Source organism: Aquarana catesbeiana, linkage group LG01 (assembly GCF_042186555.1).
Source record: "Aquarana catesbeiana isolate 2022-GZ linkage group LG01, ASM4218655v1, whole genome shotgun sequence".
NCBI lineage: Eukaryota > Metazoa > Chordata > Amphibia > Anura > Ranidae > Aquarana > Aquarana catesbeiana.
Genome location: NC_133324.1, coordinates 276448772 through 276469401, shown reverse-complemented (window position 1 = coordinate 276469401; position 20630 = coordinate 276448772). Strand labels below are relative to the sequence as shown.

The 20630-nt window shown below is 42.8% G+C and overlaps 1 protein-coding gene across 1 annotated transcript; it reads left to right on the top strand.

Annotated features, from left to right (window-relative positions):
* Positions 1–3265: 3265 nt before the first annotated feature.
* GP1BB (glycoprotein Ib platelet subunit beta) lies at positions 3266–18343 on the top strand. Its single transcript, XM_073628922.1, has 2 exons — positions 3266–3406; positions 14458–18343. The coding sequence occupies exon 2, from the start codon at positions 14466–14468 to the stop codon at positions 15084–15086; it is 621 nt and encodes a 206-aa protein (XP_073485023.1). The 5' UTR covers positions 3266–3406; positions 14458–14465; the 3' UTR covers positions 15087–18343.
* The last annotated feature ends 2287 nt before the right edge of the window (positions 18344–20630 follow it).

The following is a 20630-nucleotide window of genomic DNA, read 5'->3' as shown; positions in this document are numbered from 1 at the left end:
CAGGGCAACACAGTTCCGGCACCTCCAACACCTTTAGCACTAAATTCATGTAATGGCAAGGGGTGCTGGAGGGTCTATTGATGATGGCTACTGGGGAATATAGGAATCGATTGTTTCTGAGGGGAAATCTCATGTTGTGGAGGGTCTGTTGATGCTGAGGAGGTCTATTGTTGCTGGTGAAAGATCTATTGTTGCTGGAAAGGATCTACTGTTGAGGGAGGGGTCTATTGTTGCCGACTACTGGAGAGTCTATTGATGCTGGCAGATCTATTGTTGCTTGGGAGTTCTATTGTTGCTGGTGGGGGATCTGTTATTGCTGAGGGGTCATTTGTTGCTGGGAGGGATCTACTGTTGAGGAAGGAGTCTGGAGTTGCTGGCTACTGGAGAGTCTATTGATTCTGGCTGCTGGGAAATCTGTTGTTGCTGGTGGGCATCTATTGTTGCTGGGACGGATCTATTCTTGCTGAGATGGTATTTTGTTTCAGGGGGTCTATAGTTGCTGGCTGAAGTTGATCTATTTTACTGCATTTCTTGTTATTAATAACAAATTGCATACAAATTACTTGGCATTTAGCTTACTTGGTTCTGTTTTTCCTAAAAGGGGCAGCATTAGGAGGTAGGTAGGAGCAACCAAGGGACGGTGTTTGGAGGTGGGTAGGGGGCAAAAACAAGGGGTGGCTTGGAAAGGGAGAGTACCTGCATCTATTCTATGAGAAAAAAAGCCCTGCAGATGACACATACCAAACTCCATCAAAGCCTCAGGGTACTAGCCTGCTGTGGCAACAGTAGACTTGTTTCATAATTATCTATACTTTATAACAGCAGCTGCCAAATAAATTACACAATAGTTATACAGAGGATAAGATTGCATCCCAATGAAGCAGGCTATATTTCTTTTGAAATGCTGGATCTTTCAGTAGAATGAGGCTTCAGCTGGTCTTGGGTGGTTTTTGCTGTCGGATGTGGTCACTGTGTAAATGACAGGCAAAAGTACTGAGCTATCAGCAGAGACCAGAAACATCTGCTTTTCCTCCAACAACCACAACTAGTTGACAAATAATTCTGGAGAGCTGCTCCATGTAAGGAGGATAATTCCAAGGCTGGATGTGATGCTCCCTGTTAAGACTAAACTACAAGGTACAAAAACATAACCTGCCATTTAGACTTCCTTAACATGTCACCTCAAAGTCATGCTGGTCCCTTGGGTTCATTTCTTTTCAAATCCATAACCTTAAATATGATTGAAAATCACGTGTTCTGACTTACTGGCTGTAATAGAAGCAAGTCACTTCAAAGGCATTGAACCTATTGTATCTTTCATGATGATGTAAGATTATCGAAGGATTGCTTTTAGCAGCACATTAGGGCCAATATTTGTATAATATGTGTTTGGCCAATATTAGGAAGTATTAAACACCCTATTCACACATATGGTTCTAGGCCGCAGTTATGGTTCTGCTTTTCTTCTTCAATGAGCTAGGACTTTCAATGGGCACTGGCTGAAAATTTACAGCAAAAGTCATTTACTATTGTATGATCCTTATATTTTACTGTCTTCTTTTGGGAGTTGATTGTACAATGTACACTGTCCAGGTAAATAATTATGAAGTTTCCCAGAGAGAAAACACATTTATAGAAATCCATTAAAAAAGTGGGTCAACTGTCTAATAAAATTCATTGAACACAATAGTGATCATTAGATTCAGAATTCTGGTAAACTCAGATTTGGGTTTAGGTCACCAGAAAATGCTAATTTGCCTTCCACAGGGTTGATCTAACTTGGAGGTCTCCAAAACCTGCGACCTAAATGTGGCCCTTTGCTTGCCTTTATCTGGCCTTTGGAATACTATTCCTCCCTCTAATACCAACAATGCAATATTATTCCTGCCACTGACACCAATGAAGGAGCATAAATTCTTCCCCTGATACCAGTTATGGGGCACTATTCCTTCTACAGACACCCACTGTGGGGCACTATTCCTCCCATTTACACCAATGATGGGGCAATATTTCTTTCACTGACATCAACGATGGGGCACTATTTTTCCCTCTGACACCAACAATGGGACCGTATTCTCCCCACTGACACAGAGGGCAGCACAGTGGTGTAGTGGATAGCACTTTCACCTAGCAGCAATAGGGTTGTTGGTTCAAATCCCGACCATGACACCATCTGCCTGGAGTTTTCATGTTCTCCCTGTGCCTGTGTGGGTTTCCTCCGGGTACTCCGGTTTCCTCCCACACTCAAAAGACATGCTGGTAGATTAATTAGAACCTGTTGAAAAAATTGGCCAACTATGTGTATGTTGTATGTGTGTGTGTAAGCGTGTTAGACCCCATGGGGCAAAGGACCGTGCTAAACCGCAGATGGACACCGGTGGCAAAAGCTTCCTGAGGCGATTGAGTTCGCATAGGTAGTGCTATACAAGTCATTCATTCATTCACTATTCCTCCCACTAATACCAATAGTGGGGCACTATTCCTCTTTCTTCTAACCACAGGGGTGCTGTGTCATGTTTTTACGTCTACTGACCACCTAGCCTGTGGCATTATTTACTCTCACTGGCCACAGTCCAGCCTCCCTAAATCATGGAGGACAGTAAACTGGCCCTTTGTTTAGAAAGTTTGGAAACCCCTGATCTAACATATGGCTCTCCCTGCTCATACATTGAGTGATCACAACATCAGGAATGACTGTGCTTTTCTTCAAATGGCTGACCAATTGAAACCCAAATCTTTAGCATGAAGTATATGGATAAAAATATTCTGAATCTGTGGAAAAATTATAGATTTGTAATAAAATGTAATTTGAAGTGAAATTAAGCAAATGTGAAAATAGGCAACTGCATGTTAGTCAACTCAAATGGTCTTAGGTGGTTCACCAATTAATTTGTTACTTTTGAAATATTTGCGTATGTGGATATAATGATAACACCCTTTGTAACAAAGTTTTCCAAATACAGGTACATCATTACTTAATAAAATAACCCTATTCACACATATAATTAATGTATATACTGTGTGTGTAAAGATATTACCAAAGATGGACGATTGGTGAGCTCTCTGATGGTACAGGGCATGTAATGAGTTACCCCACTGGATTCTGGGCATAAGGAAACCTTGATGATATATTTATATATTTATAGACTTATTTATTCACGTATCCTTGTGACCAATGTCCTACGTGTGGAACATCATCTACAACTTTGTTGGATATGCTGTGACGTGCAGTATGGGTGTGTCTTTTGCAACAAAGTGTTAAGCTTGGTTTCCTGTCTTCTCTTAGACATTTCTATGTTCTTATCATTCTGTGACACTCTGCTGTTATCATTTAGCATTGGCTTACCAGCGTCATCACCAGCTCCGTGACTGGGTCCCCGGGACTGGAAGATCTGCCTGTGTAGGGGTAAGTCTCATTGCTGTTGTCAATTAGTTAATATTTGTATAGGTTTAATAAAGAAATGTCATTTGGTCATTTACATTATTATAGATTTTTTTTTGTTTTTTTGCAAAAACTGTTGACAAAGTGTAGTAATGTCTTTTAATATATTCGAACCATCTCTCACAGATTTTTACTAACAATACAACTGCAGAATATGGAATAGAGGAATAGTGGAATAGAAACAACACACCTATCGCGTCTTAAAATTATTTAGGCTTAATTCACATGCATAAACATTAGGCTCTATATTTTCAGACATGTTACTGTAATCTTCAAATCACATTGTACTGAAAAATAACTCATATGGATCCTTATCCTAGTGTTTTAGCTTTGTGAATTGAGCCTATAGCAGTTTAGTATCTTAGCTTACTTTGTGTAACGTATCAGTGATACTAATACCAGTGACCTATTTCGATAAGCAATAGCAGAAACAACGCACTACATGAAAAGTACAATAGCCCACAGCAATAAATGCTCTTTGCTGAAATTAGACCACTACAAGATTGGTCATTTTGTACTGGTTACCCCCTTTATTGAATAACCATGCTAATATTGCAATATATCTAAATGATTTAAATACACTATATTACCAAAAGTATTGGGAAGCCTGCCTTTACACACACATGAACTTTAATGGCATCCCAGTCTTATTCCGTAGAGTTCAATATTGAGTTGGTCCACCCTTTGCAGCTATAACAGCTTCAACTCTTCTGGGAAGGCTGTCCACAAGCTTTAGGAGTGTGTCTATGGGAATGTTTGACCATTCTTCCAGAAGCGCATTTGTGAGGTCAGACACTGATGTGGCAGAGTAGGCCTGGCTCTTAAGACGTCAGCATACCAAGACATTTTGGATAATTTTATGCTCCCAACTTTGTGGGAACAGTTTGGGGATGGCCCCTTTCTGCTCCAACATGACTGCGCACCAGTGCACAAAGGTCCATAAAGACATGGATGAGCTGGTTTGGGGTGGAGCAACTTGACTGGCCTGCACAGAGTCCTGACCTCAACCCGATAGAACCCCTTTGGGATGAATTAGAGCAGAGACTGCGGGCCAGGCATTCTTGTCCACATCATTGCCTGACCTTACAATTGCGCTTCTGGAAGAATGGTCAAACATTCCCATAGACACACTCCTAAACCCCTTGGACAGCCTTCCCAGAAGAGTTAAAGCTGTTATAGTTGCAAAGCAGGGGTCAACCTAATACTGAACCCTACGGAATAAGACTGGAATGCCATGTAAAATTCATGTGCGTGTAAAGGCAGGCGTCACAATACTTTTCATTCCATATTTGGCAGAATGAACCAAAGAGAAAAAAACATCAACCTTGTGTGTTAAACAAAATAAATTGTATTTTTGTTGACTTTTGGGAAGTGTTCAAATTAGGATTGTTTGACATAAACAAGACATATTTTTCCATTTTGCTTTTTTTTTTAATATTTTTTTTTTGCATTAAAGCGGGGGTCCACCTATCTATCGTTTTTTTTTTTTGAGTTCATTCACAAACTTTTCTTCTCAGCATTACACACTCACATATTGTGTGTAATATGTCCGCCTGTGTCAGATTTCGTCAGAAAGAATAACTTATATTATTCACTGCAGGCGGTTTCCATCTTTATTGTGGGCATTTGAAGCCCACAAGCATTTATTTCCTGGATGCGGTGAATGCTGTGCTCCCAGCATTCACTGCTCGTTCCCGCACATGCTCAGTGGCATCCTGGGAAGCCTGAGACTAGCTCCCAGGAGACTGTGCGGAGTCTGGGAGAGGCTAGAAACACGCCTACTCCCACAGGAGGAGAACCAGGAAGTGCAAAGAAGAATAGAAAAATAAAAGGTAATTACGGCGATTTAAATTTTTTTAAAGGGCATGTCAGCATCTAGACAAGGAAGAGAATACATACAGATATTGTTCAAAATTTGGGTGGAACCCCGCTTTAACCCTCCTGGCTGTAATCCCGAGTGTGGCTCGGGGTTAAATTTGAGTACCATTAGTGGTAACCCCGAGCCACACTCGGGATTGCATTGCAGAATCCTGGTACAACATACTTCCCTTGTCACCAGGATCCTGCGATGTCCCCCTGCTGTGTCCTCTACTGGATCATCTGCCCGATGTTCTGTGTTCCGGGGCTCCGTTCCCTGCGAGTGTCGAGACGCACGGGGGCGTAGCCCGGTGGCAAATTCAAAAAGTACAAAAAACATAATACATACAGTACACTGTAATCTTACAGATTACATTACTGTATCAAATAATTTCACATCCCTTTTGTCCCTAGTGATTTGTCCAGTGTCCTGCATGCACTTTTATATTATATATACTGTTCTTTCTGCCTGGAAACTGGAGATTGTCCATGGCAACCATAAAGTGTCCCTTACGTCAAAAGTGGCTTTAGACCAGCTAGAAAACAGGGATAGTAAATTAAAACACTTGCAGAAATGAGCAATAGTGAATCATGGGGAAATTAATTTTATTATTATTATATTATTATCTTTTATAATTATTTATAGTTATTTATTATATTATATTATAATTTATGATTTGGTGTTTCAAACTTTATTATACTCGGATTTCTACTAGATTTGTGTTCGGACAGATTTAAGTGTGTTATTACTAAGAATTACAGGCCTACAATATAAAACGCCATGTTTCTATGCAAAACAAAGTACCGCTTTGAAATTCAAAAATCTGACATAATCATGCCGCCAGGGAGGCTACACTAACCCTGTTGCAGGGTCTCACACAGCATAGTAAACCCCCAGCTGCAATGGCATACAGCACCCTAGTACTTCTGTGGAGGGGAGTGTTCATATTGGCTTGTATACCAGGAAGCTTTTATTGAAGGGGTGGTGGGTTGGAGCACTAAAAGTACAACACAGCACCGCAGGGTTCATGCTTTAAAGCTACATAGTTTTGTGTGAGGCGGCCACAGTTTAACTTTAAGGGTTTTTCATGTAAGCTTTGAACTTACTGAACTGACTACTCTGTCTATGCGTCTTGCTGATTGCAGAGCTATTGGTCTGACTCAGCAGGGGGGTGTTGGACTGCTACAGTAAGATCGCAGTTCTCACATGGAGAGCAGTATTCATAAACTGCAGGCTAGCAAAAGGGGACTGGATTAATAAGTGGCCATGGGGCATTCTTGCACTGACATAACCAGTAATGCCGTGTACACACGGTCAGACTTTTTGACATCAAAGGTCCGACGGTCTTTCCAACGGACTTTCGACGGAGTTACGACGGACTTTCTAACGACCGGGTTTGCCTACACACGATCACACCAAAGTCCGACGGATTCCTACGTGATGACGTACACCGAACTAAAATAAGGAAGTTGATAGCCAGTAGCCAATAGCTGCCCTAGCGTCGGTTTTTGTCCGTCGGACTAGCATACAGATGAGCGGATTTTTCGACCGGACTCGAGTCTGTCGGAAAGATTTGAAGCATGTTCCAAATCTAAAGTCCGTCAGATTTTCCACCGAAAAAGTCCGCTGAAGGCCCGATGAAGCCCTCACACGGTCAAATTGTCCACCGGACTCAGTCCGGTTGAAAAGTCCACTCGTGTGTACGCGGCTTTAGACATTTAATGCCTATCATTTTGGTGCACTCTGGAATAATGGGTGCAGTTTTGTGCAAGATGTTAATTGGGCTTTAAGTATATGCATGCTAAGTAACAGGTAAGGGTACCATTTACATGTATTTTATTACACTTCACAGAATTCGCAGACAGTGGGGGAATTAAGAAATATTGGAGCGGGGATAAAGCCTAAACCACTCTTCTAAACTGAGAAAACAGAGAATATCCTTCTCCTAATTAAAGTGGAGCTCTGGGGTCCTTCAGAAAAAATCAAAAGTCAGCAGTGTTGAGGGGAGTGCTGCGCTTTGTGAATGGCCCAGCGGCAGGAGAAGGAGGAGGGGGGCCGAACTTCCTGTTGACCTCGCTGTGTCAAGATCAGCTGGAAATGGGAGCGGGTACATGTCAAAACCAGGTACCTGTTCCCCCCTCCCCCCGAAAGGTGTCAAATGTGGCGGGGGGGGGGGGGAGGCAAACAAGTGGAGCTTCCCCTTTTGGGTGGAGCTCTGCTTTAAGAAAGGGGACACAAGTGCCTTTGGTAATTAGGAGCAGTCATGTCTGATTTCTATGCTGTGTCTGTTCCAGACTTGACATAGAGAGCAGGAGATCTGGAGCTACTTGCTTTGGCTCCCCCTGGCCACCCCACTACCTCCCTCCCCCCAGAGTGAAACAGAGGAGGACGACTGTTAGGCTACATTCACTTTGGAGATTTCGGCCGGCGTGAATTGTGGAAGCAGGAATCAGAGATTCCTGTTGTGGCTCTGAGTTCCTGGGTGTGGCTACTGGCCCCCGTTTAATATAATGACGGGTCGACAGCGGTTGCAGCTATTCGCTGCTCTCTGCACAGCTAGCGATTTACCTGTGGTGATTGCTGCTGGACGCAGACAAAGCGATTGCTGGTTATTGCTGGCTGTGCGTAGAGCAGTTAATATCTGTAGCCGCAGGTGACCTGTCATTATAGTGAATGGAGCCCGCAGCAGCACCTAGCCACTCAGAGTCGCAGCAAGAATCAGAAGATTCCGGCAACTACAATTTGCCCTGCCTAAATGGCTAATGTGAATGTAGTTTTAGCCCTGCATTTACCAGCATTACCAGCCAGTCATATAGGCAGGTAAAAGAGCTCTGTCTGTGTAGTGTGTTCACTGCATGGGCAAAGAGAGGCATTTGTGCTGTTTGGCAGGTCATCAGCAGACAGTTCACATTCCATATGCCAGATCCACTCTAGCAGAAATATGTGACAATTTTCTCTAAAATAGAAACTGGCATTGGTGGCTTAGATAGGCCTGGAACGGGTCTATCTGCTTTGTTAATGTGGCTCACGCCACTTGCACCAGCTTTGTAAATTTCTCTCAATGCTGTCATCTGCTTTTTTTTCCTCCAGACAGTAGTCTCTGTTCATGCACTCTCTAGTATGAACATCTGCTGGATGCCCTTCTGTAAATTGTGGTGTCTGTGAGGTTTACAGGATCCTGCCATAGCCTCTCACCTTGGGACTGTGACAAACAATGTAGTGCTCTTGGAAGAACCATCCACATTGGATTGCTCTTCAGAGAGCATTTGGCAGGAGGTGAAGAGCCATTATGTATATTGGTATATTGGTGTCCGCAGAACTTTTTCCAGGTCACTTTAAAAATAAATAAATTGCAGGTAAAAAATTTGCATTTTTTTTTGGAAGGGAGCCTGTAAAGCAGGGGTCTCAAACTGGCGGCCCTCCAGCTGTTGCAAAACTACAAGTCCCATCATGCCTCTGCCTGTGGGAGTCATGCTTGTAACTGTCAGCCTTGCAATGCCTCATGAGACTTGTAGTTTCGCAACAGCTGGAGGGCCGCCAGTTTGAGACCTCTGCTGTAAAGCATTGAACCAGGCAGATTGTCAGTGTATCTGTGTGCCCGTACTTCCCATATGGCATGGGTGCTCAAACTGTGGCCCTAAAACGGGTGGAATATGTAACGTGTTCCCAAAGGTGAACTTATCCTTTAAAGGGGGATAAGATCACCACATATAAATACATAAGTGGTCCATATAGTGAACTTGGGGTAGAGTTATTCCCCTTAAGGCAGGGGTGTCAAACTCAATTTCATTGCTGGCTGCATCAGCATTATGGTTGCCCTTAAAGGGACGGTTGTTTCTTCAAGACTAGATGCCGAGAGCCCCCCACCCCCCTTTACATCAGATGTCAAGAGCCCCCCACCATCAGATGTCAAGAGTCCCCACTCTCGATTACATCAAAGTGTATCCCCCTTACCTTGTGCTGCTGTTGGGTAGAATCTGGGGTGGAGATGGTAAACAAAAAGTGTAGGGTCTGGAGAAGGATCAGAGGAGGGCTGGAGTTTGCTGCTAGAGTCCGCTGAATGCTGAGCCAAGGGGAGGTGGACAAGGGGGTGCTGTGGCTGCACAGGGAGGCACAGGATCTGTAGGAGGAGTTTTATCCTCCTTTGCTGAGAGGGATGGCAGAGACGAGCCTCTCCACAGCTGCACAAAGAAGTGCAGGATCTGGATGAGGAGTTTTGTCCTCCTCTCAGCTGCTGACTGCTAAGACAAGAGATGGGGGGGTGCCACAGTTGCAGGAGAAGTGAAATGGCCTGGAGGGAGCGGATTTGGCCCATGGGCCTTGCGTTTGACACAAAGGACAAGGGTGAACCCTTTACATCAGCATGACAGGAGAGTGTGCCCGGCTCTCAATGGAGCCGGTTCACACATCTCCGTGGCAGCCGCAGTGTGGATTGCACAGGGGTCCTGTGCATCTTTGGCTCTGTTTCAGGTCCGAATTCAGGCAAAAATGTGGGCCTGATTTGTCCCTAAAACGGAGAACAGGGCCACACCGGACCCCTCCTGTGAGCTACGTCCACACTAGGTATGAACCCAGCCTGAATGGCTTTTTCACAGTAAGAACTGCAAAAATGTGGAATAGACTCCCTCAAAAACTGGTTCTGGCCTGCTCAGTACATAATTTAAAAAAAACCTGGATGTATTCTGAAATGCACAAATGTAACTAGATAACATTTATGGGTAATAACCAGGGATTGTTGATCCAGAAAATAACCGATTGCCTTCTGGGGGAGGAAGACATTTTTTCCCCCACTTTAGCACCACTTTAAAATGCCTAGCCCAGACCCCCCCCCCCACTTTTTTTTATTTAACCTTTGTATACTGTATACTTACCTATTTTTAGTATACTCCAATCTGGTCATGTGATCTCCTGTGTCAGCGAGAAGTGGCTGCAGGGTAGAGGAGAGAGTGTCCAGGAGCCACGACCTCACTCCCATGGCCCAGCTATTTTGTGGCGCTCCCTCCTCTCCTCTCTTCAGCCACCACTCTCTGACACAGGGGAGCCGGAGCTGCCGATCACATGATCAAATGGAAGTATACACCTCTTTTTAAACAGAATAGTTAGGCAGAATAGGTAGCGAGAAAGGGAAGGAACATTTTTTTTCTGATAGTGTTTATCGAAATTTTAAAAGAGAAAATACAGAGAAAACTTGCCAAAATCCAACATATTAGATACAAAGCTGTGGTCCCCCACAGTCAGCAGATGGATACCAGAAATTACAAACGAGACATTCGCATTATGGTGTCCGTTTATCAAGCAGCGGTAAACTACCTCTGCTGAGTTCTTGGCCATTCTTACCGAATGCTCTCCTCTGTGTGCCTGTGATGAAGTGGAGTAGAACGTTTCTCCTTTCGAGGAGTAAAGCGATCTACAAACTATGGTGAATGCCTTCTGTTACTGCATTCTCGTGAGATTACAGTAACAAAAAATCAGTGAACAGTGAAACACAGAGATTTCCCTTTATTACGGGCTGCGGAGTTTGTGGGCATTCTCAGAGGAAACCACTCTTCTCAGTACCTCACACTACACGGCATATTATTAATAAAATAATAAAGTTAAAGTCCCCCTACACAAATATACAAATAATATACATATATACTATATATATATATATATATATATATATATATATATATATATATACATATATATACAGTATCTCACAAAAGTGAGTACACCCCTCACATATTTGTGGATATTTTATTATATCTTTTCATGTGACTACACTGAAGAAATGACACTTTGCTACAATGTAAAGTAGTGAGCGTACAGCTAGTATAAGAGTGTAAATTTGCTGTGCCCCCTAAATAACTCAACACACAACCATTAATGTCTAAACCACTGGCAACAAAATTGAGTACACCCCTAAGCGAAAATGTCAAAATTGGGCCCAAAGTGTCAATATTTTGTGTGACCACCATTATTTTCCAGCACTGCCTTAACCCCCTTGGGCATGGAGTTCACCAGAGCTTCACAGTTTGCCACTGGAGTCCTCCTCCACTCCTCCATGACGACATCATGGAGCTGGTGGATGTTAGAGACCTTGTGCTCCTTCACCTTCTGTTTGAGGATGCCTCACAGATGCTTAATAGGGTTTAGTTCTGGAGACATGCTTGACCAGTCCATCACCTTTACCTTCAGCTTCTTTAGCAAGGCAGTGGTCATCTTGGAGGTGTGTTTGAGGTCGTTATGTTGGAATACTGCCCCAGCGGCCCAGTCTCCGAAAGAGAGGGGATCATACTCAGCTTCAGTATGTCACAGTACATGTTGGCATTTATGGTTCCCTCAATGAACTCTAGCTCCCCAGTGTCGGCAGCACTCATGCAGCCCCAGACCATGACACTGCCACCACCATGCTTGACTGTAGGCAAGACACATTTTCTTTGTACTCCTCACCTGGTTATCGCTTGACACCATCTGAACCAAATAAGTTTATCTTGATCTCATCAGACCACAGGACATGGTTACAGTAATCCATGTCCTTAGTCTGCTTGTCTTCAGCAAACTGTTTGCGGGCTTTCTTGTGCATCATATTCAGAAAAGGCTTCCTTCTGGGATAACAGCAATCTGCGGCGTATGGTCTTAGCACTGACAGGCTGACCCCCCCCACCCCTTCAACCTCTGCAGCAATGCTGGTAGCACTCCTACGTCTATTTTCCAAAGACAACATCTGCATATGACTTCTTTGGTTGACCATGGCGAGGCCTGTTCTAAGTGGAACCTGTAATGTTAAACGGCTGTATGGTCTTGGCCACCGTGCTGTAGCCCAGTTTCAGGGTCTTGGCAATCTTCTTATAGCCTAGGTCATCTTTATGTAGAGCAACAGTTTTTTTTTTTTGCAGATCCTCAGAGAGTTCTTTGCCATGAGGTGCCATGTTGAACTTCCAGTGACCAGTATGAGAGAGTGAGAGTGATAACACCAAATTTAACACACCTGCTCCCCATTCACACCTGAGACCTTGTAACAGTCCCCGAGTCACATGACACCGGGGGGGGGGGGGGATGGCTAACTGGGCCTAATTTGGACATTTTAACTTAGGGGTGTACTCACTTTTGTTGCCAGCGGTTTAGACATTAATGGCAGTGTGTTGAGTTGTTTTGAGGGGACAGAAAATTTATACTGTTATACAAGCTGTACACTTACTACGTTACATTGTAGCAAAGTGTAATTTCTTCAGTGTTGACACATGAAAAGTTATAATAAAATATTTACAAAAATGTGAGGGGTTTACTCACTTTTGTGAGATACTGTATGTATGTGTATATATATATATATATATATATATATATATATATATACACACACACACACACACACACACACACACACACACACACACACACACACAGGTGCATCATATAAAATTAGAATATCATCAAAAAGTTAATTTATTTCAGTAATTCAATTCAAAAAGTGAAACTCAGAAACTCATATAATTTATATAGATGTGTTACACACAGAGTTTTATATTTCAAGCATTTCTCTTTTTTTCATTTTGATGATCATGGCTTGCAAAGCAAAATTTTCCACAGTCAGTGATGATTTGGGGAGCCATGTCATCTGCTGGTGTCGGTCCACTGTGTTTTATCAAGTCCAAAGTCAGTGCAGCCCTCTACCAGGAAATTCTAGAGCACTTTGCACTTCCCTCTGCTGACCAGCTTTAAAGAGATGCTGATTTCATTTTCCAGTAGGACTTGGCACCTGCCCACACTGCCAAAAGTACCAATACCTGGTTTAATGATCATGGTATCACTGTGCTTGATTGGCCAGCAAACTCGCCTGATCTAAACCCCATAGAGAATCTGATGAGAGAAAGATGACAAACCAGACCCAACAATGCAGACGAGCTGAAGGCTGCTATCAAAGCAACCTGGGCTTCCAGGACACCTCAGCAGTGCCACAGGCTGATCGCCTCCATGCCACGCCGCATTGATGCATAATTCATACAAAAGGAGCCCCGACCAAGTATTGCGTGTATACTATCCTGTACATGGACATACTTTTCATCAAGCCAACATTTCTGTATTAAAAATTCTTTTTTAATTGGTATTATGTAATATTCAAATTTTCTGAGATACTGAACTTTAGGTTTTCACTAGCTGTAAGCCATATTCATCAAATTAAAAGAAAGAAATGCTTGAAATATTACACTCTGTGTTTTTGAATTGAATTACTGAAATAAATTAACTTTTGATGATATTCTAATTTTATGAGATGCACCTGTGTATAGCTATATATATATATCTATTTCTATATATATATCTATATATATAGATATAGATATCTATATATATATATAGATATCTATATAGATGTATATATATATAGATAGATAGATAGATAGATAGATAGATAGATAGATAGATAGATAGATAGATAGATAGATATAGATATATCTATCTATATATATATAGATAGATATATATATTTATAGTGTTTCTAACCTGCTGTACCGGCTTTTTTACTGTCTTGGGAGCTCTGATTGATGAAGCAAAAAGTAAATAATCTTCCTCCTTCCTCCTCAGTTTACTGGGGATTCTCTCTCTTCTCTCCTTAATCCTCCACCTCTGGGCTGGAGAATCTGGGAGGGAGAATTCTGCCAGTGAGATGCTGAGCTCACACCTTCATAAACTGGTCATTTCTGTGAATGACAGATTCTTATGCTGAGATGATCAGTGGATCATCCGTTTCAAAAACCGCTAATAATCTGAGATGAGTTGCGATCATGATGATCGAAGTTCATTTTGGTTTCATAAACAAACACCTAAATACCCTCAAGAACATAGTTGAGGGTATCAAGAGCTGGATTATTGGTATCTAAACAATTCGCTATAGATAATTCTATAGCCAATGACAGGGAAATCAACCATGCATAGGAGATGTTCTCGCAGAGCTTTGAAAAACCCTGTAGGTAGCAGATGAAAAGAATAAGGCACTGTGACTCTAATGCAGGGGAGAATGTCCCTCTTGGGGAAGGAACATTTTTAAGTATAGTTCTTGTTAGGCTGGAGTTCTACTTGAAGAATTGCTTTCTGTTCAATGAACAATTGAATGGTGGCTATTTCTAACATAGAAATCACTCTTGTTTATTATTGACTTAAATATTTATCTTTTCAGACATAATCATGAAGCTTGGGTCCTGTTTGTTACTACTGTTGGCCTCTATGTCTCACGTGGTCTCGGGATGTCCTTCTTCATGCCGCTGTACTTCAGGCATTGTGGATTGCAGCTATAATAACCTTGACACTCAGTCCCTTCCAGCCTCATTTCCCTCTTCCACAGAGGTGATCCGTCTTGACAAGAACAAACTAAACTCCATCCCCAGTGGTCTCCTGGACCGTCTTCCCAACTTGAGGGAGGTTCACTTAAAACACAATCCCTGGAACTGCGATTGTGACATCCTATACTTGCGCAGCTGGTTGCAAGCACAGCAGAAGAGATCACTATATCGAGATGTCATCTGTGAATCTCCAGAGTCACTGAAGGGACGAGTCATCATGTTCCTGACAGAGGATGAACTTGTGACCACCTGTCAGTACTGGTACTGTAACCTTGCCCTGGTTTCTCAGCTCTGCCTCTGTATTTTCATAGTAGTTCAAGGCATCCTGCTGATTTTTGTCATTTTCTCCTTGCGCCGCTTCCAGAGGATTGCCAGGGAAGCACGACGTACAGCCAAGGAACTGCAACAGAACAATGAAACCTATGCCTATGACAACATACCACTATGCAGCTTTGATAGGACATAAAAAAAAATAAAGCAAAATAACATCCGGAATATGTCCTCTTACTAATTGGTTTGAGCTTGTACACATTGAATGGTGCACATCTTTGTCATATTATTCACCCAAATCTTTTTTTTTTTTATGTTTTGTTAAAAGAAACTTGAAGTACAACTGAAGGCAAAACAATTTTTGTGTTGAGTAAGAGAAGGTTATAATCCATGACAGTCTTTCTTTGCCATCTATGTTCCATTGGGGAGATTTCCCTTTGCTTTCTGTCCCATAGCCAAGACAGGAAGCAAGAAGAAATCCCTCCAAAGTGAGGAAAATCCCTGGTAGTTACCAGGGTCACCAGAAATGTGTCCCCACTGGAAGATTTCCCCGCTCTTCCGGTTCATGTGGCCAATCAAAATTTGGGATTTTCTTTTGCTCTCACTTTTGATGATAATGGTCACCAGGACAAATAGAGACGGGAATCTCTCTAATGGACACAGACAGTAATATAAATATACCTGTGTTGTAATCCCTCTTCACTATTTCTAAATGTAAAAATAATGCCTTCGGTTATACATGCATGGTGTCACCTTGTATAATCTTTGAGTCTACTGTTTAGGCAACTGGTGATGTCATCTAGGTGAACCACAAAATAGAATGAGAAGGCCACCAAAGCAGCACAACCTAGAAGACTGAAGCTGTCAGGAGCAGCCACTTGATGTCAATGCAGCCAGCTCTGGACATTGTGATCCAAATCAAAGCTCAATAGACATTTAGTGCTCTGGTGATGTACAGTTTACTGATTCAGTAGGAGTACCTCACAGTTATATGTGTAAGACATGCAACACTGTAGAAAACAGTTAACATATACACAGTGGCCAGAAAAAAAGCCTTGTTCAGTACCAGGTTGAACTAACAGATGGCACACTTCATGGTAACTCACAAGGGTCATGTAGTGACTAAAGTTGGCCATACACTAGTAGAATTTCTTCCAGATTGTTATTTTCTGAATTATTGTATGACTTTCCAATGGTTAGTAGGGTCAAGTCAACATTTGTTTTCAACCGTAGTGATAAAATTCGAAGGAGCAGAATGTTTTTTTCTCTAACAACCTAAATTCTAAGGCTACTGTCACACTGAGGTGCTTTACAGGGGCTACAGCGCTAAAAATTGCGCCTGAATAGCGTCTGTAAAGAGCCCCTCCTCTCACTCCAGTGTGAAAGCCCGAGTGCTTTCACACTGGAGCGGAGCACTTGCAGGTCGGTAAAAAAAGTCCTGCAAGTCACATCTTTGCAGCGCTGTAGGAGCGGTGTATTCACTGCTCCTAAAACGCTCCTGCCCATTGAAAACAATGGGGCACCTCCGCCAAAAAGCAGCGGCGCTTTGCGGTGCTTTGAGGGTGGGTTTAACCCTTTTTCGGCCGCTAGCGGTGCGGTTTTAACGCCGCTAATAGCGCCGCTAAAATGACGGTAAAGCGGCGCTAAAAATATCTCTAATAGTCTGACTTAATCAGTGCCAAAAACTATTCAGCCACTGATGTGAATGGAGGCTTACCAAAATGAATGGCTTAAGTGAGGCAGACTCGCATTAGTATCATAGGGAATTGCTGTGTCTTTCTCCTTTTATTCTTGCTGGTAACAGTCCAGATAATGATGATGTGGCTAAACTCCAAATTATACTGGGAAAACAGAAAAACTTGTATGGTATAATATTGTTAAAACAAATCTACACCCAGGTGAAACATCTTTTCATGCAAGTAAAAAGTGCAACCCCAATCATCAGCCTTCACCAGACAGCCCCCTAAGCAATGCACACTCACCAGAAAAGTTCTTTAACCACTTTATCCACGGAAGATTTGGCTGCTCAATGACCAGGCCATTTTTTGCGATACTGCAATGCGTCCCTTTAACTGACAGTTGCACGGTCGTGCGATGCTGTACCCAAACAAAATTTATGTCCTTTTTTCCCACAAATAGAGCTTTCTTTTGGTGGTATTTGATCACCTCTGCGGTTTTTATTTTTTGCTCTATAAGAAAAAGAAGAGGGACAATTTAAAAAAAAAACACAATATCTTTTACTTTTTGCTATAATAAATATCCCACATTTTAAAAAAAACAAAAACAAAATTTTTCCTCATTTTAGGCCGATATGTATTCTTCTACATATTTTTCGTAAAAAAAATTGCAATAAGCGTATATTGATTGGTTTGCGCAAAAGTTATAGTGTCTACAAAATAGGGGATAGATTTATGGCATTTTTATTATTATTATTTTTTTTACTAGTAATGGCGGCAATCTGCGATTTTTATCGGGACTGCGATATTGCGGTGGACAAATTGGACACTTTTGACACATTTTTGGAACCAATGACAATTATACAGCGATTAGTGCTATAAAAATGATGACTGATTACTGTATAACTGTCACTGGCAGGGAAGGGGTTAACACTAGGGGGCGATCAAGGTGTTAACTGTGTTCCCTCACTGTGTTCTGTCTAAGAAGAGAGAGAGATCGGTGTTCATACTTACTATGAACACGCGATCTGTCTCTACTCCCCTGAAAGAACCGGGATTTGTGTGTTTACACACACAGATCCCGGTTCTTGCTCTGTCACGAGCAACCGTGGGTGCCCAGCGGTCATCGCGCCCTCCGGACACTCGCATCGGCTCCGGGCACACGCTGCGGGCGTCCCTAGCGGCCAAACGGAAAAGCGACGTAAGGTAAGGTTGATTTGCCCAGCCGAGCCGGAAGTGGTTACAACAGCCTGGGTGAGATGCGGGATGTCCACCAGCTCCAATATCAGGGATCCTTCACACTCTGGCAGGGTAGAACTCCAACCATATGTCCCCAAAATATTAAAGGCAATCAGACAAAAAGTGCCTCATGGTGTAGTATTTATTTTAAAAAGGGGAACATATAGTAAAAACGTGTATAAAACACATAAAATTAGCTAAAAATCAAACCGTTATAAAGTACATCAAAAACCATTTACTAAATTTAACACACCTGCTCCCCATTCACACCTGAGACTTTGAAACACTAGCGAGTCACATGACACGAGGGGGGGAGGTGGCTAATTGGGCCCAATTTGGACATTTTCACTTAGAGGTGTACTCACTTTTGTTGCCAGCAGTTTAGACATTTATGGCTGTGTGTTGAGTTATTTTGAGGGGACAGCAAATTGACACTGTTATACAAGACTGTACACTCACTACTTTACATTGTAGCAAAGTGTCATTTCTTCAGTGTTGTTACATGAAAAGATATAATAAAATATTTACAAAAATGTGAGGGGTGTACTTTTGTGAGATACTGTATGTATGATAGATACATGTTTTTCCTTTACAATTATGAACAGGGCTTTTTTTATCAGAGAGTAGGTGCAGGAACTCCTCTATTCAAGTCACCCCTAGTCCTTGCCCCCTACCAACCTCTGAGCACCGCTCCTCGATTCCTTCCCATATTCACCTCCCAGTACCACCCCTTTTGGAGAATACATAGCCAAGTATCATTTTAAGGTGCTAAGTAATATGTATGGAATTTGTTAATGATAAGCTGTAAAATATATCCCCTGAAGCCAACAACAATACACCCCCCTTTCCACAATAGTTCCCTCCAACCAGTGTTAATTTCGTCAACGAAAATGTTATTGTCAAAGTTTTCGTCAGCAGCATTTTTACAGTGATGAAAATGAAACGAAAAGTACAGCACATTTTCGTCCACTGACGAAAACTATGAAGAAAATCAAATCCGTTTTCATTAACGAATGAAAATGGGATGAAAATGGCAAGGAGGGACATTTACCTTAGTGAACTAACTTCCGGTTTTCACGGAGCTCCGCCTGCTTCCACTCCCATCAAGCAAGCAAGCATCTGTGTACACTGCGACTGCCAGAGACCAGAGCAGCACTGTGCATTACAGACAGCCAGGCCCCTTCTGAGTCCTGACGAGACTGTTCCACTCCCGAGTCCCGACTCACGAGACCACGGCCAGCCAGGCACCCACATCCAAAGCAGAGAGCAGAGCAGCCTGTGAGTGTGTAGTACATTACAATTACAGCAGGCCTGAGTCTTCCCCTCAGACCCCTGTCCAGAGTACTATGCAGCATTACAGGCCTCCTCAGACCACCGTCCAGAGCACTATGCAGCATTATAGGCCTCCTCAGACCAAAGTCCAGAGCACTCTGCAGCATTACAGGCCTCCTCAGACCATCGACCAGAGCACTATGCAGTATGCAACATTGCAGGCCTCCTCAGACCACCGTCCAGAGCACTGTGCAGCATTACAGGCCTCTTCAGACCACTGTCCAGAGTGGCTAAATCTGAATCTGTGAGTTTGTTCAAACCTTAAAACCCCTTTCAGACTGAGGCGTTTTTCAGGCACTTTTGGGCTAAAAATAGCACCTGTAAAGCGCCTAATAAACGGCTCCCCTGCAGTCTGTGCCCGAGTGCTTTCATACTGAGGCGATGAGCTAGCAGGACGTTAAAAAAACTCCTGCAAGCCGCATCTTTGTTGTGGTAAAGGAGCAGTGTATACACCGCTCCTAAACCGCCCCTGCCCATTGAAATGAATCGGCAGCGCCGGCTGCAGCGGCACTTTGTGGGTCGTTTTAGCCCTTTTTCGCCCGCTAGCGGGGGTCAAAAGCGCCCCGCTACCGGCCGAAAACCTCCGCAAAAACGACGGTAAAGTGCCGCTAGAAATAGTGGCGCTTTACCGACACCGACGCCTCGGTTAGAAAGCAGCCTAATACCATAAATAATATCACGATATTAGATTTTTTTACTCCAGGAGTGTATAATGAGTATTGAAATTCTAGAGAAATGCTTAAATAAAGCATTATTTAACTAAACACATTCAATTTTAGTCAACTAAAATGTACTGGAGATTTAGTCAACTAAATACGACTAAAACAATAGCAGAAGACTAAAATGGGACCAAAACTAAAATGTCATTTTAGTCCTAAGACTTATGCAGCGTACACACGAACAGACTTTTTGACCGGACTGGTCTGACGGACCTTCAGCAGACTTTTCCAGTCGAAAATCTGACGGACTCTAGATTTGGAACATGCTTCAAATCTTTACGTCGTAACTCCGCCGTAACTCCAGACCCAGAAATCCGCTCGTCTGTATGCTAGTCCGACTGACAAAAACCAACGCTAGGGCAGCTATTGGCTACTGGCTATCAACTTCCTTATTTTAGTCCGGCGTAGGTCATCACGTACAAATCCGTCGGACTTTGGTGTGATGGTGTGTAGGCAAGTCCTTTCGTTAGAAAGTCCAACGGAAGTCCACCAAAAGTCTGTTGAAAGTCTGTCAGACAGGCCGTCGGACTTTTGTTGCTGAAAAGTCCGCCCGTGTGTACACAGCATAAGGCTGAAACTAAATTGAAATTTGCTGCCAAAATTAACACTGCCCCCAACAACAATAGACCCCCCACAACAAAGTACCCTCTATGCAACAATAGATCCACCACAGCATTAGTAGACCCCCTTCCGCAACAATAGATCTAGCAGCCAGAGTCAATAGACCATCCAGCAGCCAACACAAGTAGATCCCTCTTTCAACAGTAGATCCCC

Excerpts from the sequence above, each read along its gene's own strand:
- GP1BB (XM_073628922.1), top strand. The coding sequence starts at position 14,466 with ATGAAGCTTGGGTCCTGTTTGTTACTACTGTTGGCCTCTATGTCTCAC.